Source organism: Telmatherina bonti, assembly GCF_933228915.1.
Source record: "Telmatherina bonti genome assembly, chromosome: 9".
In the NCBI taxonomy this organism is placed as follows: Eukaryota; Metazoa; Chordata; class Actinopteri; order Atheriniformes; family Telmatherinidae; genus Telmatherina; species Telmatherina bonti.
In genome coordinates, this window is record NC_136627.1 from 31,472,248 (window position 1) to 31,497,480 (window position 25,233).

At 36.9% G+C, this 25,233-nt stretch overlaps 1 protein-coding gene across 1 annotated transcript in view; it reads right to left on the reverse strand.

Annotated features, from left to right (window-relative positions):
- The window catches only part of arhgap42b (Rho GTPase activating protein 42b), a gene marked incomplete at its 5' end in the record, with an annotated part of 72,857 nt that overhangs the window by 5,180 nt on the left and 42,444 nt on the right, over nucleotides 1-25,233 (reverse strand). Inside the window, 16 exons of the mRNA XM_079246332.1 lie at nucleotides 127-286; nucleotides 513-618; nucleotides 1,130-1,188; nucleotides 1,371-1,455; nucleotides 2,053-2,127; nucleotides 2,329-2,391; nucleotides 2,727-2,766; nucleotides 2,999-3,077; nucleotides 4,617-4,673; nucleotides 5,185-5,294; nucleotides 5,952-6,052; nucleotides 6,420-6,549; nucleotides 7,138-7,242; nucleotides 8,589-8,699; nucleotides 8,951-9,052; nucleotides 15,584-15,655. Of these exons, the coding sequence (XP_079102458.1) occupies nucleotides 127-286; nucleotides 513-618; nucleotides 1,130-1,188; nucleotides 1,371-1,455; nucleotides 2,053-2,127; nucleotides 2,329-2,391; nucleotides 2,727-2,766; nucleotides 2,999-3,077; nucleotides 4,617-4,673; nucleotides 5,185-5,294; nucleotides 5,952-6,052; nucleotides 6,420-6,549; nucleotides 7,138-7,242; nucleotides 8,589-8,699; nucleotides 8,951-9,052; nucleotides 15,584-15,655 (1,455 nt within the window). The remainder of the gene's footprint in view (nucleotides 1-126; nucleotides 287-512; nucleotides 619-1,129; nucleotides 1,189-1,370; nucleotides 1,456-2,052; nucleotides 2,128-2,328; nucleotides 2,392-2,726; nucleotides 2,767-2,998; nucleotides 3,078-4,616; nucleotides 4,674-5,184; nucleotides 5,295-5,951; nucleotides 6,053-6,419; nucleotides 6,550-7,137; nucleotides 7,243-8,588; nucleotides 8,700-8,950; nucleotides 9,053-15,583; nucleotides 15,656-25,233) is intronic.

Below are 25,233 nucleotides of genomic sequence, written 5' to 3' on the forward strand. Positions count from 1 at the left end.
ACTTATCATAATAAACTCAAAATAAGAATAAAATACAAATATTGTAAAACTATGTGGTGTTAATAAATCTGTTCTTGCATATACGTTAATGTATACACAAGAACAAACATACAATGATGTTCTCACCTTGTTGAAGTTCTCAATAAGTATTTCTACCACAATGTTCTGGAACTTAATGTTCATCATGGCAGCTACAGTCTCCTCTTGTGACCGCATCAGAGTAGGCCCAAAGATCACACCCAGGTTTGACACTGTCATCATGTTGGATTGGTTTTGTGCAGAAACACTACATGTAGAAGACATGTGTTAAACAAGCATGGGATACCATTTCTGCAGATACACCAATTATGCAAATGTGAACACTGCGATACTGAGAGCTGTAGTGATACCCTTAAATGGACTAATGTCCCCCTGAACTGTGAAGAGACTTAAATTAGTTTCAAAACTTGACTGGGGCACACTTTTTCCCTCCAAAGGCTGCAGTATAACTGATTCGTTACTAAAACACGTACACGACAAGGTGTTTCATCAGTAACTCCAGCATTTCCTTATTCTTCTCAGGCAGCTTATGAACCAAAGCATGGACAGCGCACACCCGGTAGTTCTGGTCATCTGATTCTAAAGAAAACAAAATAAGTGAATTAAATGGGAGGTTCATATACTAGAATCAGAAATACAAAATATAGTAATTATTGACTTCAGAATTTCTTTCTTTTTATGGAGATTTCTAAAATGCAAAAGAGCACAAATCAAACTAATTACATTTTCTGTTTGATATTACATTAAACACACATATTGAAAATTGCACAGAACCATTTCCTGAGAAGGAAAAATAATCAACTGTTCTTTTCTTAATTAATTTTTTGACAATAAGAAGCTGAACAGAGGAGCGGCAATGCAATCTCACTCCTTCATAAATAATAATACATTTTAAAGAATTTCTAGTTCAGTTCAAATATGAAGTATATAGTATACATAGAGTTTACCCACACTAAATAAAACCACAAGTTTCGACTCAAATGCACTGAACTTAAAGTTCACTATTACATAAATAATAAACAGTAGTTAATAAACAGTAGTTAAGCAATTTGTAAAAACATTAATACTAAGTATATTTCTCATAACTTACTGACAGCCATGATGAAATCTTTGTGGAGCTTGAAGGTCATGAGAGGCTCAGAGAGACACCTGATTAAATAAAAAAGCAGTTGTAATTTACTGTTATTTAGTGACATGAGTCCTCTAAATGCAGCCGCCTTCCTTCCTCTGTCAGTAGCACTGAGTGCATGACTAAGGTTTCAAAGAGGCATTATGGAGGCAATGATGACTCCTGACAGTTAAGGAGCCGCAGTTGGTTGGGACAAGCTGACCTGAGGTAATTTTTCAAACCACTGGTGATCGTTTTGTTGTCCCACATCTCTGGATCCAGGTCCATATTCACAGGTGCCTTGGATGCTATAAGAAACACATTTTATTTTTATATCCCTGCAATAGAACTTAAAATAGGTTGTAAACTCAAAAAGACTAACACAACTTGATACAAAACAGACTCTAAAATTAATAATAATAATAATAATAATAATAATAATAATAATAATAATAATAATAAAAATACTGTCTTCCTGTGTTATGAAACTCAAGTGGAGAATCTCAAATAAAATCAAGTGCACCTGAGTGCATGTTTGCTATCTCAGATTCTGCACTCAAGCTGTACAGTGATTCTGGTAACTCACACTGACATATCTTGTTCAAATGTATGAAACTTATGCAAACAGGATTATGTCGGGTAATTTAATAAGGTAATGACAAAGTGACACAAAGGCTATTACACTGCCATACCACCAAGAGGAGCTCTTTCCTCATCCTTAAGAGTAACATCATGTTTGCTAAAGCACGAGATTCACAGTGATAAAAACAGTCATAAAATAAGAAAATATCAAGAAATTATGAATATTAAAAGACAGCTTGTTGTTTGTTACATGTTTATTTGGTACATGATATATGAGGATGTCTATAATAGGGCTATCCATGCTTTAAATTACAGCTACTTACAAAAGACTGTGGTCATCAGCTTCTGCACTTTGGAGTTGACTCCTCCGATTCTGTACAGACCCATTGTATTTATGCCTATGTGGCAGAAAAAAGAAAGAAAAAAAAGCCATTAATGCCTTGGAGCAAGGACAAAGACTTCCAGTTCATTTAGGGCTTAGGCCAGTGCATTGTGCTGTCATGTCCACTAATGAATAAAGTACTTGTTCAAACATAATTAGTGCCAGGCTGTGTTCAAATAATCTGACACATGAAAGCTGAAAGATTGAAATGCCTCACCTCTCATCTCGACCAGGTCAATGCATTTTCTTATGAAGTTAAAACCTGCCTCATTAAGATATGCTGTAATACAACACAAGATCAGGGTTGATATGTCAGTGACCATTTAGGTTAACTTTGCATCATGTAGGAATAATTAGCTTTCACTTATGTCTGTACCTAAACTAACAAGAGTAATAAGATACAGCTCCTACGCTGAAAGGCTCTTATGTCAGCTGTATGTCAAATAATTGGTTCAATGAGCGGGAAACAGCTATCGGTAACAATAAAACATTTGACCATATATGATTAATATCTTTTGTTTCAGACGCTAATCTAATCATATTGTTAATGCAGGATAGATTTATGTCTTTCAGTGATGAAAGTGGTTCGTAAATATTTTTTAAAGAGACACTTACTCTCCTCCTTTTTGCTTAATATGGCCGGGAGGTTGTAAATCTGGAGAAAGTTTAGAGAAATCATTACTGCTTTACTCCAAGTTAAAAATAATGTCACACATCCCTTCCCACATCATCATATTAGAAATGATGAGGTAGTGGTTCACCAGAAGAGGGTGCCAATAGCATATAATTCAGATCTGGTATAATTTCCTTCTCAAAAAAATAACTAAAAACCAACTTAGCCAAACAATTGTCAGAAAAGATCAAATATTGTAAACAGAGATCCTCACCGGCTCCTTGCCATCCATGGCCTCAAGCCACAATCTTCTGTTGGACTCTGACAGCGCCTGTAGTGTCATAACGCCATGCCTGGAAAAATGTAAGAGAAGAGCTGGTTTCAGTCTGATCTCATTGCCCTCGGGCCCCTGGACACACCATGTTTACACTGGCTGAGACAGCTTTAAAAGTTCGAGTGTAACTAAAATAGCTTGTGTGCAAATGCTTGACTTAAAACTGTGTCCTCGCTTGGCTTTGTGCTTTACATTCCATTCCCAAATAAAAGCTACTCGTGCCTTATTTTAGAGTGATCCATGTTTTGCTTCCAACATGCACCTTGATAACCTTTCACTTTAAAGCTGTTACAAATATTAAATCTGAGAATTATTGGCACCAAATTTGTAGCACTCCATGACTCAAAATCATCTGATGACGACAGAAAGAACAGAAATTCTCCCTAGTCATCAGCTACAGTAAGCAGCATGGAGCTGTGTCAACCTGTCTGTGTTCTATGATACAATTTCTACCAAATTACTTAAAAAAAAAAACAAAAAAAAAAACAAAAAAAACAAACAACATTAAATATATTTAATATTGTCTCTGATAGTGGTTTTTGGATCTTTATTTGGCCAGGTTTCAGACCTTTCTAACATTAATGTCTCAAACCTCAGTCACTAAGTGTTACATGATTTGTTAGGTGAGGCTCACAATATGTGACATATCTAGAATATTCAAGAGCTAAATCTATTTCTTAAAACTAAGACATGGCTGTTTAAATATTAATCAGCATTATTTTTGAAGTGCTTTTATTTATGAAGGCGTGTGAGAACATTCATCTGATAATTTATTGAATCATTTAAAGAAATTTTGGACCAGAATTTAGATGTCAGAATGGGCAAATATAAGTATCTGCACATTTAAACACCTCATTAACAAGTTTGGTGATGAATCCTTTGACACTGAGTTAGCTGGGTTGATTATGAATGGGCTCTAGGTCTTCCAGCATGTTAGCATTATAATGAAGATGAATGCATGAGCTTGAAACAGACTGGAGCCTGGCCCACACTGTCCTTGTGGCTGGAGCATGCACCATGGGGCAATGCAGTTTATAATAAATGAGTTGTCCTGCAAATAAAGTATATTTATTGTCCATGCTCAGCAACACTCAACAAGGTTAAGCAGTTCTGGGTTTGTAGCAAGGGTGTAATGTTACAAAGTATAGTTTGAGTTTAAACGGCATCGACGAGCTCCAATCAAACCTTCATATAGCTTTGTCAGTAACTTTCATGCAATTGACCTGACAGGCACTTGGAGGATTCTGATCCTGGTGCAATTCTACTCTCCTGTAGGTTTTATTAATAAATTTGATTAGATATTGGTCCAATGATTTCAATGCAATAATAAATCTTTGCATAAAGCTTGAAGAGAAAAGCAAATGAAATCAACTTTCAGTTGAATTTTTGCATCCTGTAGCCCATATTGACAAAGCTGTGTCTGATTTTGTGAAGAAGAAGAAGGATGGCATTTGCAATCATTAGGCCTGGGTTTGAGAATGAGTGCATAGAACAAGTAGCAGCACACATGCAGCACATGCAACTGCTCTAAAAGGGCAACACGGATCAGTTCACATACCGGACTTTACAGAAAAACTGAAGCGGCCTGAAAAGAGTTCCACGATAGATGTCATTTCTACAATGACATGAACACAGAGAACAGACGGAATGGGTTCAAAAGTAAAATAAATATTGATGTTGCAGACATACAGCAAACAACAGCTTGGTAGGGAGGGGACACGAGAAACATGCAGGACACAAACAGAGCTTAAGACATCTAACACTGCTAATTTAAGCCTTTGAAGATGTTAATCCAACCTGAACGGCTTTTGCACGTTCAGATGTTGTGTACCAGTTGGGTTCAGGAAAACACAAAATGCATGAAAACAAAACATCATACATGCAGATCATTGAAAGTTAGTTTCAGTTTCAGTTCAGTCTTTCAATAAGTAAACAAACTGTTAAGAATTACTACTATCGACTATTTTCTCCAAGACAGCGTATTGTTTAGTGTATCAAGATCAGACGGAGGAAAAACAAACACAACAGACTTGTTAGTGCATGTACGTAGTAATAAATATCACATTTCGTTCATGCCCTCAGTCCATGCAGGTGATAAGACATGTTTGAGAATAAGGATCGCAGACCTTTCAACCACTTCAATATCAAAGCAGAAACGCTTGTCGATGGAATCTGTTTTCCTCCGAATGCAAGACTTGAGCTTGAACATCTCTGGCTGATTTAGGACAAGGCCATTCTACAACACACATGAATAGACAAAACAAACAAAAACAAATAAACAAAGGCAACAAGAATCCAACACCACACATTACTCATTTATCAATAAGAAAAGAAGAAATGTGAATTTGAGTTCAAGTTTTATTTCTATGTCTGACTGTTAAATGAAAAGAAGGCCATGGATTAAAATAAAAAAAAAAAAGGTTGACATGAAGCGCTACTTAGTAACTGTTAAAAACTAATAAGAAAGGCAAATATACCGATCTAATGTCAAAAAGTGAAATCATTTATCGTTAACAATAATGTGTGAAGTATTCAGTGACACGTACAAAACAAATCACCCATGAGTTTTTTGTTAAAAGGTCACATTCATTCCCCGAGTTTCCCTTTCTTGTTATTTGTGGATTTTGTTACTTTGAAATTTTCAGCCCGCCAGTCTTTTGTTTTCCGTGCCAGTTCAGCGACTCTGATGTTTTTTTTTGTTTCTTTTCTTGTGTTTTTTTCTTTTTGTTTTGCATTTTTTTATGTTATTTTCCTTGAGGCCGAGGCATTTTTACAACTGAGGTCTTTGTTTCACCCACACAGATTACACTCGACCTATTATTTTCATTTCAGCTTTTATCATGTATATCTGCAACTAAATTAAACTAAACTAAAGGAGAGTGACGTGAACTACCTGTTTCCCAGCAGACTTATTTTCAGCGGTGCTCATGGTGAAAGTCTTGCTGCCCTTTTCGTACGTGCAGTAGTGACGTGTCCAATTGCATCCCAGAGGACCTAAACACAAAAAATGAGGAAGAAAATTATAGTACGACAAAAACTGTTTCACTTTGAATCACCAGGTTTTGGAAAGACTTCTGAAAATCAATGTGCATTTAAATTGTGATAAATCAAAAGTTGTTTATTGCTCCTGATAAAAATCTACTAGATCTGGTAACACCCCCCCTGCACACTCATATCTGAGAGTGCATCAAAGTGAATCCGTAAACAGGATGAAGTATGAGCTGTGTGTGAGAGGATGTCTTCTGTAGAGGCCAGGGAGAACTCAAGACATGTTAATGGTGATGGATGTAAAACCATGCAGTTATAATTAAAGAGGGAGGGAAAGGGCCTGGAAGGCAGGGGCCTTGCTACGAGGACTCACGCTTCTCCTGGACATACAGGAAGCCCTCCATAGTCCACTGGCCTGGAGGTTTATAGTCCTGATCTGCAGACCTTATCCTCATCATCAGCTTCTCCACTTCCTGTTTGGTGCTCACAAAGTTGTTCCGTGTCTATGAGAAAAATGCAGAATTGTGATAGCGTGATATACACAGTATACAACTGAAGACTTACATTTTTATGCAGTTTTAATACTCAATAATTTCTCTTTATTAGGCCAGATTTTGACACATGTGTAGCTGTATGAGTATCCCCATCCTGGAAAACAATCTGCACAAGAATGTTTAAAATTGGGATCAAGGTTCAAATGTTAAACCTTTTCATAACCTTCTGCAGGTCCTATTTGTGCTCTCCTCATCTGAAGACACAAGCTGCAGAGTAAAAACTGATAAAGCAATAGCACTGACATTCTGGGTCAGAGAGAAATTTGGACTCTCAGACTGAAAGCATTGAGGTCATAGTAATGGAAGCAAGGGGCATGGCAGCAGCTGCAGTTTTACTCCAGCAGTTAAGTGTTTTTTGACACAGCACCATAAAAATGGCCTAAAGTAACTGCCTGCAATGCTACAACGAAAATATCTGTCCTTTCTGCAATCACATGGCTATCCGTTTGTGAAAACTCTGCTTGTTATGTTCAGTTATGATAAGCAGCAGAATCTGATTACGTGGTTGCTTGCAACGTTTGAGGTGTTGTCACTTACATTCTGTAGGTTGAACTGGAGCTGCTGTTTGTATGGCTCAAATTCATGAGCCAGCTCGTATCCTTCATGGTAGAATGTAAACAAACCCTGAAGAAAGGCCAGGAGCTGAGGAGGAGCATCGTTCAATGGTGATTCATTAACTTCTGAAACAGTTTACTGCTTGATTACCACTTCACATGGAAAACCCATTTCCAAACAACAACAAAAATGAAGAGAATTTTTTCATTTTATGCTCTCAATCATTAAACTACGATCTAAAAGCCACTTAAATGGTTTAAACTGTGTGCTATCAGTTATTATATTACAGTAAATGTCACCCTGTGAATATTCATGTTTTCATTAAAGCTGCAGTTATAGTACTCTTAATGCATGGTCAGTTCAAAATACATTTAAGTTTTTTTGATAATAATATATTTGATAAAAATACAATATTTCCCACTGATATCCTCACAGCATGCACACAACGTGATGGGAAAAGAAAAAGTATAATAAAGTTTTCGCTTTTTATAGTTGAGAGATTTGTCTCTTATGTTCTGAATAACAGGCAGGCATCTCTGACCACTGAAGAAAAAAGAAGGCATCCCTAGTTAAACTGCAGGAAAAACTGATCTCATCTGTAGCATCGAGGATCCCACAAACACAGAGCTGCACTCAGTCAAATCCTCAGACACAGCCACTGATTTGATTTCTAGGCTGAGGCTTTCTATATCAAATGTTCAAGGATGAACCACCTTATCTGTACCCAGATTCATCACAAGCAAGGTTGAGCCTTGTCATTTTTCCCACCACTATCTGCAGCCTGGAGATTTGCATTTCTGGCCTGGGTTGTGGGAAGTTGCCAGTGGATGTAAACAAATGGAAGGAGACTTTTTAAAACAAATGGGTTCGGGTTTCTTCTTTTCTTACATTCTCTGGTATTTAACACTAAATTTGTTACTTTTTTCTCAACATCTGATATTAAAAAGTAATACTGACTCTGCACATTTATAAGCTAAGGGCACTTGTAAGGCTTTTGATAAGCAATTGCCTTAAAATAATAATTCTAAATTTACCACTCACTTCCCCAAATAGATGGTGTGCCTGAAAGAGAATTTAAGATGAAGATGACAAGTATGTGCAATATACAAGAGATGAAATATGTGTAAGTTTTCTACCTGCTTTCATTAACCCCTTAGCACCTAGATGTAGTTACAATTACATAAATGCAAAGTAAATACAGTAAAAAAAAAAAAAAAAAAAAAAAATCAATTAAAATAGAATTGATAAAAAAGATAAATACATAAATAGTTATAAAAAAATGTAAAATAAATAAAACTATATAAAAGATGGGAAGTGAAAAAAGCCATCTCTTGGCCTGGAATTGTGATGCAACTTAAACCAAATCAAAATGCAGACCAAATAGAACCAAACTGATTATTTTTCACAATATATGAAAATAACACTTCTCTTACCGGCTCAACAAACTCAAATTTCTTCTTCTCTTGCACTTCTTGTATTTTGAAAACATACTCTAGGGATGCATCATAAAAGAGTTGTCTCTCCTTATCAATCTGTGTGTCAGCCTGAGAATGAGCAGACAAACTTTGGTTAGTGCCATAACAAAGACACAGGTCAACCCTGGCCAGCGTTGGGTGCACAGAATCGTTAATGCTTACATTACCACATAGAAATAGCGTGTGCTTATAAAGGCGAAGATCAAAGAAAAGTGCACACACACACACAATATGTTTTTTTTTCAAACAGCACCCAACAACCATAAAACAGCATTATTCAAATACATGTGAGGAATGAGAAAACTTGCTTTGGGTTTTACCTCCTGCAGATATGCCTCCTTCTTTTTGGATGACAAGTTGAGGTGTCTGTCAAGTGTGGAGTAGTATTTCTCTGTTTCCTTATCGAATTTCTTCTTCCCCTCCTATGAAGCATAAATGGCTTATACATTAGTTTAAATGCATTTTTTTTTATCCCTCACCAGCAGCGTGAGCCTTAATTTCCACTAGGTGGAGGTCTAACTACATTTGACATCCCATTTGCCACTTGCCACTTAAAATTCTGTCAATATCTCATTGTAGGTCATAAAAGTGCCATAAGACGTGTGTAATGACAAAATGACAGCAGCTACATGACTGTGCATTATCAACAGGGCTTCAGAAAGATATGCAATTATTTTCAAGATACATCAAGTTGGGGACATGCGTTAAAGGAAACACACATCTCACTTTAAAACACAAATATCATGACGCATCTGGTGCAGTCACAGACACTGCCTCTGGTTTGCATTTTCCCTTCTTAAAATGCTCTACTATCCACATGCAGCGATAAGGCAAGCTGGACAGTCAGGATTCAGACAGTGTTTCAGAACACTTTGAGAAAGGCACAGGAAATGGGCTTTTCATGCCAGATGCCCATCTATACAGCATATGGACCAAGAGATTAAGCATTCCACCCAAAAAGATCCAATTTGCAGGCCTTAATCACAGCAGAGAGAACCTGACTGTGTGAGGGTATTCATGTTTCATCTGCAAGTCTGACCTCTAAACCAAGCTTTCCCTACTTTAACGCCCATCTTATTACGCATACATGTATAGCAGAGCTGGAAGACAGGCTAAATGAAGGGGGATAGAGAAAGTGTGAGGAAACAACTACTGTAACCAGATCCTGCTTGTTTGTTTTTCTTCCCATGGCCCTGAAATTTAGCAAGTCTAATCTTTCAGCTACTGATATGACCCAGAATAGTGCTTTGTCTCAACAACTCCCACAGCAGTTAAATGAAGGAATTCACCACAAGACACAGTAATACTCCAACAAAACTATTACAAGAACAGCACAAAAATCAATAGATAATTTCATGTAGTAGCATCTTATTTCCATCTTTCTTATGCAGCCTGGCCCATGAGTGATTTTTTTTTCTGGAGAGGAGAAAAAAAAAACATCAATTTCCTGTATGTCCTGTTTTCTAAAACAGACATAAAAAAAAAAAAAAAATGGGTGAACATAAACGTATGATTAAAAATGATAACACGTGGACTGGAACCTCAGGACATTAGTGAAGAACAAAAGGGAGGTGATGGTATGTGCTCCCATTGTGAGTGGCGCAGATATAATATTTTGTGAGATCTCACACAACCAAAGCCCTTGGGAAAATACTAAGTCACACAGACACACACACCAGCCATCACAAAAAATTAAGAGCTTTGGGTTAGCTAAGCCCTACAGTCGCAGCAGGAATCTCCCAATACTGCTGACCAGTGTGAGCTAGAAAATTCCACACAAAAGTTTCTGTACATCTGGAGAACTCTTTCACACTTACAAAGAGCAGGCGGTGACTCAGTGCTGCAGCGGGTCTGTGAGGCAGAGCCAGCCTGATTAAGTCACCCATCGTGTAATGGTTTGTTTTGATCCTTGCAGGACATGTACAAACTGGTATAGCTGTGATGACACCCTAGCAGAACACCAGGTGTTTGGTAGCTTGTCCTTGTGCTGAATGTATCTCCCACCCCCACAATCAAAGTGAAATATAAGTGTACAAAATTGCACAAACTCTAAAGAAAGTTGACATAGTGCAAAAGAAAAAGCTTCGAAACATATGTGGAGACAGACAGTTTCACCGAGGATGGATATATACCCTGAAGTGAACATTAGGTGGGAGTTTCTGACACGAACCGAGGCCAGTGCTGGGGAGTGATCGGCAAGCTAAAAAGAATGAATGATGTCAAAGCACTTGGCAACAATCTACAGTGCACAAAACACACATGAACCTTTCACTTGGGAGATTTCCTCATTTGATTGCTTTGTTCGAACTCATGAATAAATCAGATGCAACAGGAGAATATTCTGATGCGGATTACTTTGTAGTGCAATTTCCAACTGGTGAGGCCTCGTGTTGCTGCTATGAGTGCTTTGATGGCAGCTTTAGTGTGGGTCACTTTGCTAATTGCCAATATAATGACTTTGGGGAGAAAGCTAAGAGGTAAAAAAAAAAAAAAAAATGCAGGCAGCTTTTGTTCTGGTTATCATGTGTCAGATTTCTAAAGACAAGACACTGAGAAGAGACATGCATACAGAAGGATGAATATTTGGACACTGCAGGTACACTGCCAGTTTTGACACTCGCCCTAAGGAACCTCAGGGCCATCATTTCTGAGCCTCCAATCACCATGGTAACAGATGTAAGCTGCAGGGGAGGTTGAATGTCTGTGTGTCTGCGTATATATATATATATATATATATATATATATATATATATATATATATATATATATATATATATATATATATATATATATATATATATATATATATGTGTGTGTGTGTGTGTATTTATAAAATATATGTGTGGATGTGCGTGTGCATATGTATGTCAGAACAACTTACTTTCAGTTCAACACCTTAAACAAACATCCATTACTAGTTCAGTAATGTTCAGCATCACATGCAGCATATTTCACGACATTTTTTAATTTCATATGGATTATCTGAGCAATAACATGAAAGGGAAAACTCTGCAGCCCATCTCTATGAGCTCATTAGAGACTGCTAATTGGAGTATGGGTCCAGAGTGGCAATTAAATAGCAATAGCAGCTCTGTTTTGATGCTCCTCCACACATGAGCTGGTCTTTGATGAACAAGGCAGAAAGAGACAGCACAGAGCTTTAGTCTGAACTTTGTTGCTTTGCTGCAAAACCAAAAAATGTCTCTCTTCATACTTAAAGTTCAACTTTGGGTATGGCAAGACGTTGGCAAATTAACAGGAAAAAATTATGAACATCTGCTTCTGGGGAGTTAAAAAAAACAAACCTCGGCTTCTAAATAAACTGCATTGTGTGTGCGAGAGGAGACCGCAAACCTTTAGAGAAACAAATGAACATTTAACATTGCTTTTACACTTCGTAGGACATGAAAAAGTCAAAAGTGGAGAAAAATATACTATGCATGCTTTAGAGGATTATTGGAAATATTCCTTTGCTGTTTGATCTCCAACTGACTGTTCAGGTCTGAGTAAAGCTGCCCAAAAAAAATCTAGTATCCTCATAAAATCAATCTTTTGAAGCCTTCTTATTATTAGAGTGTGAAAATTCTTTTGACAAGCTGCTTGAATAGGTATACACTGTATCCTTTAGGGATATTGTTGGCTTCTCCCTGTCAAGTTCAGCCTTTACTTTCTTCTTACTTTCTGAACTTCAACAAAAAGTAGGAGAAAAAGAAGCAACTTTAATTGACAGAGTTTGGAACTTCTTCTTACGATGAAAAATGTCATGATTGTTTGTATTGTGTCATAGATTAGTGCCAACCACAACAAAGTCAATGATTAAGAGTTCAATCAGACCACCAAAATACATTCAACAATAAAATTGAGGTTATCCATCCAGAGAAACCAGGTTTTGTTATGGGGGGGTAATAACATTTAAAAAAAAAAAAAAAAGCTTCATTTCATTGTGTGTTTTAAAGACGGTTTAATCATATTTTGAAGCTCTAAGATTACATTATTTAGTGAACTCTAACTGCTGCTGGGCCTTGAGTTTATTTTATTATTATTATTATGATTATTTTCACAGCAATTCAGCTTTATTAAATTCAGAAGCAATGAGGACAGTCTGACAAAGTTTATCCCCAAGAGAGACTGAACAGAAAAAAAGCACCTTGTCCAGAATTAACTTTCTTTCAGCTTCAAAGAAGAAGAGAGATAGCACAACAAGGAATTATAAAAAGACTCCAGGCATCATATTTGTTCATCATTCACATGATTTTATGGCATTGCTGCACACACTGTTACCAGTTTTCTAAAGATTAACAAGAAAAATGTTTAAATCATTACTAATGTTAAATAAAATAGTGTTTAAATCTTACACATTCTCTTCTAAAGTTAGAGCTTTTTCAAGTTTAAATCACATTTTGTGTTTGCAAACTAAATTTAAAAGTGACAAACAGAAGCATAGGGTTTTCAGTGTCTCGCATAAAAAAAGATGCAAACATCTTTGTCAGCTGATGGACAAGATGTGCCAAAAAAATCCTATCTGTGTGGCGCAGCTTCACTTCATAATGTCTTTCTTAGTTTATTTGGGGATTTTATGCATGAATGCAAACGTCACGCCAGTCTTTAGAGATCATAACTAGCCAAGAATCATCTGATGTCTGAACAGCCTTTGTGCAAATTATGGATGGCCATCTGACTCCCATCTGGGCCTGTTTCCACTGGTTCTTAACACTCTGCTAGTGTGGGACCCCTATAGCGTCCCCATGTTGAAGGAGATCCTTGAAAGGAATAATAGTGTCAAAGTTTCAGGCAGGGTAAATTCCACCCTCCAGTTATACAACCCCTGTAGGAAGTGTCCCAGGGGACTACTTAAATACCAATTAATTTAATCAGAAAACACTGCAGGTCGACAAGAATAAATCAGGAATTTTATGGATGTTGAAGTTCAGCTGACTGTACAGACACTGTGACAGAAAACTGTATAAATAAACTGAAATGAACTATGACAAACTATGACAGAAACTCGTTTTTAGTCTTCAGTTAGAAGCAGAGCTCTTTGTCTGGGAATCTACAATGTTTTAGATGATAGAAAACTCATATCTGGAAGTGAAAAAAAGGAAGTATAACAATGATTTCAGGCCAACATCCCAGCTGGGCAGTCAGCACATATGGTGTTGGAGTAAAAAATACACTATTGTTTGAGTTCTGGTAGCTTTCAGTTTATGTTTGCTGTAGACTTTACAAAGTTTGAAGAGATTTATAGTAAAATATTTGGTCCAGCCTTGTGTGAAGCACTATAGAGTTGCAGTCAATCTGCTGGTGCGTCATGGCCATGGAAGGGTTGTGCTTCAGCCTAGCAAGATGATACACTGGTACATAACCTCAGTGGGATAACTTATGCCCATATAAGGCGAGAGCTCCCAGTTAGTCCATCTTATGTTCTCAGACAACATGAAGTGCAGTAACTGGAAGGGTCAGACGGCTTGCGGATATCTGGAGATTCTGGGAACTATGGAAAGTTGCTCAGTCACTCGTGATGTCTGCTTTTATCTCACTCTAGTTGGGCTAATGTTTAGCAGAGGATAGGCTGTAGGAGGACAAAGCCATTAGGAGGAAGTGCTTGGAGGAAATAAGAGGTAGTGGGAGTGATGGGGGCTGTGGCTTTTAAGAAACCATTTTATAAACATCGACAGTCTGAGCAATAACACTGACCATGTTGATGTAAGAGAGCGAGGGAAAGAAATGACAGCGAAATGTGCTATTTCATTACGGTAGATACATGTAACGTTTCAGGCATGCAGCACTAGTGGTTATATCGTCTGACCAGTAAAAATAGAGCGATGATATTCACACCTCAGCACAGAGGAGAGAAATTGTTCCATTATATTGCAGGTTGGCTAGAGAAGAAACCAATGAACTGCAGCAAGATTAGTTTTCTGCCAACAAGTGACTGTCAAGTCATGTAAAATAAATCAAAACCTGACTGTCTGACTTTGAGGCTGAGAAGTCCCTTACAGGGGTTAGGGTTATGTTAAGATGTGCAAATGACTCAGAGTACTCTGTAAAGTTAACAGTGGAGTCAGAAACTCAGTGGGAGAGCTGCAAAAAGGCTCTAGTTCTACCAGCCTGCTCATGTGTGATCTCACTGAGGGAGTGACCACAAACAAGCTGCTGTACTTTCATATTATGCCTTTGCGTTGGCCAGAAATGAAAGCATGGCTCGTAGCAACAAACCCACACTGTTCTTTACAGACAACTCCTGCCTCAACAACATGTCCACTGTGAAACCAGGATGCCTTCTGGCAATGCTGTGCAGAACCCCTACTGAAATTAATCCTTGTTGTCCATTAAGTTGGAGAAGATGGCACTGGATGTAACTGAATTACAGTAATCCCATTACAAAAAAATGGCAAATGCATTCACTTTAGAAGTCTTGCTTCAGAGGTTACTTTTAAGAGAGAACACAGTGTCTAGATCAAACTTTGCTTTTTTGTTTTGTTTCAACACATTTTCAAATATCAAAATGTGATGAAAGAAATAAAAAGTGTGAAATCTGGACTCACTTTCATTCATGTGGTTTTCAAAATATTTTTAATATGCAAATTATGATTTTGGCTAAATCATTTTTTAAGCTAGCACAGCCACGAGTATTAAAAAAAAAAAATTCATCATATATAGTTACTAGTTTGGTTCACTGTGCCACCTATAATATATTGAACCTAAACAGCCTTAGAGATCAGAGAGGTCTCAACATCAAAATCACAAATTGATGTCTTTGTCTAAACCCCCTGCGAGTCTGATGAATTATGAAAATGCAGCTTCTTTTGTCAGTGTCAGGGTTTACTTTTAATTAATGATTTACATACTGCAAGAGAGACGAGGAGGGGGGGTAGGAAGGGGCGAGGGTGTCAGACCACACAAAATCTCCAGTGCTATTCAGCTGCTAATTAAACATGTAGGCAGTCTCTTACCTTTGCTGCACCGATTTGCTCCTTTCGAAATTTTTCCAGGGGAGTAATCAAGACGTCATCTGCATTCTGAATCTGAACAGAAAATTAAATGAACACAGAAAGATAACGGATGTCAGCCTGACTGAATGATATGATCTATGTCACTGTAACCCTCTGAATGAGTCAAAATAACTATTAGGATAAAATATTACAAGAAAAATATCCCAGAAATCCTGTTCTAGTAGTCACTCAGTTTTATTTCATACATGTCACACAGGATATTGTAAGAAGATCTCAGTTCCGGTAATAGGCTGAGAGGTGTACCAAGTCTAAATACATGAGCAGCAATCACATTCATTAATATCTCTTAAACCAGTGACAATGAACAATGTGTTTCTGTGGGGGATAAAATGAGAACAGCAGAGATGAGAGATAGAGCACTCGACAACAGTCTCGCTAGGCAGAAGAAAATGGATCCTTTTTATGTGCGCTGTGAAGCACCAGCATTGTCAAACCTCACTGAAATATGACACAGCAGTGCAGATGAGGCAGCTTTATAAGTGCAGCCTGTGATGCATTTTAATTTTTGAGGTAGTGTATGTCTCTACATGTTGGTGACCTCTCGAGTGTCACGGCTGGAGTAAAAGGTCTCTCCGGGAACCTCTCTCCTTTTTATTTCAGACAGAAACTGATAGGGTGAGATATATTGTGCCAATTACAGTCCATGCTCAATCCTTGTGGGTGAGCGGTTCAAAAAGGTGCCATTAAGGTGCTACTGAATTTCCTGTGGATGGGCTTTCATCCATCGGGATCAGATGACATCAGACTGGTGGAGCCGCTCTACGGGAGGCTCTGTCACAAATGACATGGCTCTTATGTCGATTTAAGGTGTGATTTCGAGTGATGAATGTTTGTGATAAACTAGTCTAGCTCTAACACATCTATGATATCAGTACTAATTTAGTGATGTCGGCTCAGATGGGCGATCAGCTCCTCAGCCACAGTTCTCTGAGCACACCCTTTCACTTGATAAGAGTTTTTGTTTTGAGCCATTAATCAAAATGAATTTTCATTGTCTAAAAATAACCTTGTCAGCTTCATCACACAAAGTGAATAAATGGCTTCAAAAGGAAGCTGAAATCTCTGAGCCTGCATTGTTTTTCTATTTTCACATGGTGTGGGATGTTATGAGCTTATGTGCATGTCAGTAACTCTGCAGAAATAACATCCAATAATTACACCACGACAAATAAGACACAATCTTTCTGATTTTAATGGCTGCCCTGTATCATTATTCAATATATTTACAATCACTTGCTCACAACTTCCTTGAAGAAGAACCAAAGAGCAAAAGCTTTAACCAATCACAAGTGAATTAATAACATTGATTATGCCGTCACACTGATACATTATGCATAGAACATTCTGTACTTGTTAGCGCCATGTCATAGAAATGGTCAGGTGCACCAAACTGTTATTGCCAGAGCACTGGGAGCATCTCAGAAATGTCAAGGACAAACCATGAACTGGCAGTAGGGAGCTGGGGGATGTGCTGTAACAAGTCTGATATGCAGCAGCAGCTCATAACTAGCAGGGCTTGAAGCTGCTGCTTTAACAGCTGCCGCCGTGTCTTTTTTCACTCGACAGACCACAGAACATTTTAAGAGTAAACATTTAGCAAGCTAGGATTCGACTTCTTTAGCTGATAAACAGTTATTCACTACTCCGTCAGTCTGGGATTACTGTCATGTTGCAGGATTCATTTTGCAGCCAAAAATCTGAAGAGCATACATTTTTCCCACATAGTAGTTTACACTAAATGTTGAATAGTATTTATTTATGTTTCTATGAAAGACAAATTATTTGCATGAGCAAGAGGCGGAAAAAAGGGAGGATATGTTCAGTGAACACAACAGTACTTTCTTCTTCCTCTTTAATGTATGTTTACACCTAAAATGTACAAAACATGATATTCATTCATTCATTCATTTTCTGAACCGCTTAATCCAATTCAGGGTCGCAGGGAAGCTGGAGCCTATCCCAGCTGGCTTTGGGCGACAGGCAGGGTACACCCTGGACAGGTCGCCAGTCCATCAAAACATGATATGTAAAAAAAATTAAAAGGGAAATTTTAAAATGAAAAAAACTACAAAGAATCTGAAAGGAATTTGAATGACAATTAAATGACACACAGAACAAACAGACTGCATACTCTTATTGTTATTATGGTCAAATTAAAAAATAATCTCAGCAGCAAATGATAAAATTACACAATCCTGTAGAAAACAGTGTTAATTGGAACCAAAATCTTGAAACTGTGAGCTTTCATATATGGGTTAACACTCTTTTCTCAAGTCCTACTGGACGAGAATCGCAGTTTTTAGATCAATAGTTTCATCAGTGCGATTCGACACATCCAATTTCACTAAAGACACTGTATAATGTGCATGTGAATAAGAATAATGACAAAAAAGTTTGAAATAAAAATGATTATAGGTTTTGTTTAAACCAGAATCTGTAACCTCCATTTATAATCAGCTGCTTGTTAGAACTCTGAATTCATGCAGACGCTGCTCCTCGACCACTCCCAACCTGTGGTATGATCCGTCATTATGAGGTTTAGAAGCATGAGGGGAAAAAAGTACTTGTGAAAGATAAATCAAGGCAATCTGGTTACACTTCAGCTCTAGAAGAGTAGAGGATATTTGATGGTCATCAAATCAAGATGTTTAATCCTCCAGTAATATCAAAGCCATTATGCTGTGTCAACAGCAAGGCTTATAATAATCTACCATTGTGGTAATGTCATATCCTCTTTCTGATCTCCATGCTTTTAGTTTAATTGAGCATAGTTTTTATCATGCTTTAAATGTACATTTCTAATGCCATTTGCTTTTCTCAATATCACTGAAATGGACAGGACAATTACATATACAACCACTTAGATTTAGCAGATTATTGTCTAATATTTATAAGTGAGAGAAAGCAAACATTTATAAATGGTCTACCGTTGATTTAAAAAGTTTCTAAAAGTTATTCATACCTAAAGCCTGACAGTACAGTATATTTGTATGTTTTAGTGCAATAATAATGCTTAACTTTATACTTAGGAATCAGAGGATGTGATTATAATTTCTTCATTTAAAATAGATTAAACAAAAGATAGCAATATCTACAGTATAAAAGTAAATGGGTAATCAGAATGTCAAGACTTAAAACAGCCAAGATATCAGATTATGAATTTCCTATATGTTGATTCAGATATTTATACATGAAAGCAGCCAACTTATTTAAGACTCAATGGATTACTTTTGAGCTGGCGATGTGCCGAATGCCCTCAGCAACAGCCTCTCTCAACAGGATTAAATCCATATGAGCGAGCACAGTGTGATGCTTGAAAGGATGCAATAGCGCTAAGCAATTTCATTATCAGAGAGGGGAGGAATGTCAATGTGTTGCATTTCCCTTGCTCCTGGTTTTCCAAGTCCAAATATCAAGCGAATCAAAAGTGTTACCCTGAGGTTAATTTGCAAGGAGAGTTCAGAATGCCACCGAGACCAGATCAAGTCCAATAACGCAAAGTTTAACATCTGAAATTTACCTCTTTCCAAAATAATCTTAGACTTGTGTTAAATGTGAATACTTATCCCAGACAGTTTGAGAACATGACTAGTCTTGTTAAACAACAGTGCATCACAATAAAAACAGCCTGAAGTTGAGAAAAGACAAACAACACCGGAGCAAGACCATCATTCTGCTTGCCATGATGATATAATGATAAGATATGAAGCTGGAAAGGACAAGTGTTAAAAAAAGACAACAGCCAAGCAATTTGATTTGTTATGGAAATATACTGGTTTTAATTAGGTTGTGTCTGTAACCAGACTGCAAATTCTGCTACGGTCATGTCTTAGCATGTTATTGCACATTTCTGTTCCTACATGCAAAATTATAAATACTTCAGTGAGATTTATTTACTGAAGCATTGAACTGTGAATTGCTCTTTGTACATCTAGGTATTACATAATTTAAAAAAAAAAAAAAAAAAAAAAAAAAGTATTTTTCATTTCATTTATTTAATTTCTATGGGTTTTTTGCCTGTTCTATGTTAACAGTGATCCCATAATAAAATGCAGGCCTAAAACCCATAAAGCTTAGTTTTTTTCATGGGAAATCCATTGAATATGTTGGTATGTGAATACAAACAATTGTATACATCCCATTTCGGCTGTTTCTGGTAGCGAGGAGGCACGGTAAAAGCCTGTCTGATCGCTGTGCCGCACAATGATTCAGTGAAAAACATATTTGCTGTGGTATTGCCCTCAGATATGCTTTCCTTACAAACGTGACTCCTGGCAGAAAAGAATAGTCTCAAAAAAGGCACCTGGGCTTGACAAGTACATTTTTTGGATCAGGCTTTGCTTGCCAGTTCAAATCTGCCAAGTGTGATCATTTAGATGCTTCTGACAGAAACAGGTCTGAGTTTTAGGATCTCATGAAGAAAGGGTTCACAATTGCTTCATTGTGATGCATAGAAACTACATGTGGTTTCAATATATTACATCATTTTTAATTCGTAGTGAAGTTAGTGTAAACCTTATCACAAAGATGTCTTTTGGTCAAATATTGATCAGTTGTAGCATCATCGGGTTTGTAGAGGTACAACAGGCGACAACAATGAGATGAAAAGTTTTAACATGACAAAAATTAAGCAAAAGAAAGGACATTTTGAATTTCTAAAAGTATAAATAACATGTTAAACAAACTATTGATTCCAGTACAGTGAACTACATATAAAATATTGTAAGTTTACCATGTGAATATGTCATCCCATTGAATGATAAATGTGCTCATCAACATCGCCTTTCCACGGTGGGATTGTGAAAAGGTCTCTAGGTGATAGATATTAATTTATTGATTCAACTAAGCACACTGAAAGCGCCCTTTATTGTTGGATGTGATTACATTTTTCCTGGAGGTCCTCACCTCTATTTAGTCGTCATATTTGAATGATCAATGAAAAACCTCTGAGGCTGAAATGCACCTGATTCGAGTGCACAGTTTATTAAGTGTAAAATCCAGCAAGTAGATGTTGTCAAGCGGAATGGGGGAATGTTAATAGGAACCACTGGAGCAGATTCAGAGTGAAAGTCAGAAAACACCAGTGTTTTCTTCACATGAAAAAGACTTTTAGAGGCAGACGTCTGCGTGTCTTTGTCTTGAGTTCTATAACAGTTAGTAAAAGCCAGAAGCATCAAATAAATATCTCAGTAACACTCACAGCAATAACCACGGTAACAGGACGATCAACCAAAAGGAATTAGCACAGCTTATTAAAGTAGGTGTAAGCAATGCCCCAAGGGTCTAATTAACGTGTTAAATACATAATAAACCTTATTCTCTTCATCATAATGACAGAATAAAGCATCTTATTTTACGCTGATGGTGTGATGATATGACCTTTATTAAAAGGAGGTGTGCGCTTACTGTGTGTTTCTGTAATTTTTGTTTGCAATTTGTGTTGCAGAAAGGTTTGTGTGTGTGTGTGTGTGTGTGTGTGTGCGTGCGTGTAGTCAGGGATAACAAACTCATTGCAGTGTTAAATCTTTATCTGGTGCAGAACTGTCACCTGCAGCAAGCTGAAGAGATGTCCTTCTCTAACTTTTATGAGCTCTGAAATGAAAACAAACCTTCTTCAGGCATAGTCACACATCAGTGTAAGAGTAGATGTGACACATTTGCCCATCATATTTTATCAGAGACTAAGCTGTTTAGTAAGGATGCGAAGAAGCTGCTGAAATGGAGGCAGTGGCTGATTTGTGGCTCCCGAGAGGATTTTCTATTGTTTGTTTTAAGTCCAGTTTGGCTGCCTGTGATATAATGTAATGTTTATTGTTACCAGGATTTGAGTATCCTGTGGATCTAATTTTATCCTTATGTATTAATGTTTCCCCAAAGGATGCGGATAGACACAAAGAGTTATTATACATAGAAAGTCAAATGACAGCTGCTGGTGATCTTAGCTAAAACATACAAACTTGATTTTCCATCTCAGCATCACATCAAGTTTAGTGAAATGGTGATTCTTTTGGCCCTTCAACACAAGGGTGACAAATTAGATTGATTACAATCATGATTATTCTGTTTTATCTTTTGCTTCCGCATGCCAATGTTACAATGTCATCTCTCACTATTTGATATTCTGAAAAAATAATAGCAACCAATCTTGTCAAAGCAAGTCGGGAATTCAAAAATAGTATTACAGATGTTTAAAATTACTCAGAATAAAAGTTGTATTTTGATTCTATCAGCTTGGTTGTCAGTCAGGTGTCTGAGGATGCCGGTACAAAAGTAAGACTGACTTCATTCTGTAGCTTCAATGCACTGAAACTCAATAATCATACATTTCCACTGCTGTCATTGTCCAGTTGGATAATAAAGCTGCCAGCAACTCAGTAAAGCTCATAACTTGCACACAAGTTTTGTTTTTCTAAAATAACAGACATTAAAATCTGACAAACCCTCAGCTTCATTCTTCCAAAGATAAAAGTTGTCACCGCAGAGTATTTTCAGCATCTTTGCCACTTTAGTAACAGTAAAAACAACTCCTCTGGTGATAGTCTAAAAGTGTGCGTTGCGCTCCACAATTTCCCACAAACGGTTGTTTATAAATGTGAGAAAATGCTTTCTGTCAGAAAAATCGGTGAAACCTTTTGTAGGAAGTGACACATAGAGTAAAAGCATGAATGCAACAAGAAAAGCGATGAGAAAAGAAAATATTTGAGGAAAGACTTTAAATCAACTCCAGTCCCACTTAGGTTATTTGTCCCATTTTGTCTTCAAGTGATCGCACCACACACCTGGAACAATCAAGACAGCTCGCTTTCCTGAAGGTCTGTTGGAAGGACAAAAAGGTTTGATTGTTGACTGACGGGGCTTATAACTTTTTTTTTATGAAAACGAGAAGTGTCATGTCTAGATCCAACAATTCATCCAACAAAATGCTGACAGGATGCATATGCAGAAGGCAAAGCCAAGACTTGAGGCCGCAAGATTTGAAGAAAAAAAAGATACATTTTTATTGTACAATCTTTGACTTAATAAATAAATAACCTGTAAAATCCTATTTCACAGTTCAGTGTTCAGAAAATCTAAGGTGTTATCTGGTATTATAATGTTAGTCTTGTTTTATAACACAGTCATTTGATCAATCTCAGTTATTGATGACAGTTCATACAAAAATGTTCCATAATACTTTACTGTCACTGTAAATGTGATAAAGTTTCATTATTGTCCACAATAATGAATTTGCTGACAGATACAAATGACATGGTACAAGCCTAAAGCGTGATCAGTTCCACTTACTTTCCCAAACTAAGCTAAATCTGCCTGGAGGAAAACATTTATATTACGGCTCGGTAGCATCAATAGTTTCCTGATTTGATTTTAACAGCCAATTTTAATTCTATTTCCATTAGATCTGATTTGATTCAATGCATATTCATATTTTTATTTTTACTGACTTAAAGATATTTTCTCTGACAACGGTTTTTATACAACACTGAGGCCATTTGTGTGACAATGTTTTCTCTGAGTAATCCAAAATGACACATCTACAAGCATTTCTGAAATGTTATAGCAATACGTTTCCCCAATTTTGCCTAATGTTGTGATGGAAATAAATAAATAAATAAATACATGCAAAACTGAAAACAAGTTCAACATTTTAAATGCCCTGATGAATCTGTTTAATTCAGTTGAGTCACTAAACACTCCTAAAATTCAGATCTTATAATGTGTTGAAGTTATTAAAACCTACAAAGAATATTGGATCCATTTCAAGCTGTAATACGACTCAGAAATTCCCAAAGTGACGGTGGGTTCACCTTGTTTAGCTCCTGTGATGGCCATGACACTTTCAGCGTAACACCGGAGCAGGAGTAATACTCCAGCTGCTCCTCACTGGAGCAAGAGCGTCTCCATCTTCACCCTCCTGGGAGAATTTTGAAAACATTTATATTTTTGTCTGATTTTTCAGCTGGCTGATATTTTCTCTGAAACGCACACTGTCTGCTGGGATCAACTGTGTGTGTGCGTTTACGTGTCAATGTGAGAGCGGCTACGACATGCCGCCATGTAAATAAGATAAATACATCAGACTGTTTACCTTTTTGACAAAGGGAAGTGTAACCCTGTTTTTGAGGAAACATGACTTTATTGACCATTTCGGATTTATTTCTGCATATGTAAGCATATAGTGACATCACTTCCTGTTACTGAATATCATTTTGATTAGATTCAAAACAATTAATCTTTTTTTTTTTTTAACCCATATACATATTTTTTTTTTTTTTTGCTATTTGTGAAGTTGTTAGAGATAATGCTAATGAGATTGGACCAGATTTTATTTTAAGACGCACAGAGTGCACTTCAGAGACTTCACTGCCTTGGGGGCTCTCATGGGAACTCAGACACTAATATAAAACCTGAATCTTATTCTGCTCTTGGCAAAAGTGTTTCCTTTACCATTCTGAACAACTTCAATCCATCCTTATAGACAACTGGTAAGTAAACTTCCCATGTACCTCTGTTTGTGGGCTTGGTACTGCCAAACAAACTGGGCTGAGTGCTGCTTTCTGCACTCTGGTTGTCCACACCTCTATAATGACTTCAAATTACCATCATTCATTCAAACCCTTAAATACGACTCAGAAAAGGGTCCTATAAAGTATCATCCTTTAAGATACATGACTTGTAAGCATTTTTACATCAGTGCAACTCTTCCTTTTAAGTTGTTCCTTCACAGAACCCTTAATAAGAGGCAGCGTGGTTGGCTGGAAATGGTGATGACATCTACCTGCAGCATACTGATCAATATTTAAGAGGATATCCTTTAATATTTTTGCACTAAACATTTATTAATTGGAGAAGTGGACGTGGTTCTTGTCAAAATGCTACAGTATACTTCCTCTTTCTCTGAAAAAGGAAGTAGCCTGTGGTTAAAGATAGTAGGAACTAATTTCAAATCAGTGTACTGGGATTATGGATCTGAAAGCTGTTAAACCAGAAAATATTCCCCACTTGACTTGTTGTTTCACAGCCGATTGTGGGAAACTTTCACACTTTGTAACTGATTCACTGGTGAGGATTGAACGTTTCATATGAAACACATGGATGCTAAGATAGAAAACTTTAAGTAAAACAAATAAACAAACAAATGATTTAAAAGAAATTAAAGGCATTAATCTACAAAAGGGGATCAATTTAATTCTTATAAGGTTTTGTTTATACATATAATCTAAATATGAACAACAACTGACTTTATTTATCCCAAAGGGAAATTAATACAAATAAAAAATACAAAAGAATAAAATAAAAAAAAAAAAAACCAAAATCTAAAGTTATTTTAAAAAGTTGTTTAAATTGAGCATACTGTTTTAACAAGAGTGTGGTTGTGTTCAATATTTTGTCAGTCAGTGTATCTGTATCAGTGACTGGGTTAAATAATGATATGCCCAGTGGAATCTCAGCTCATACCAGCAGGTTTACTTTAGCTGTGGGGTGAATAGCACAAAGGTTTGATAATGTTCATTCCGAATACTATTTTCTTCCAGACATTCATTAAACAAGCCACCATGCATGTGGCTCGGAACAATGACTGCCTTTATTTC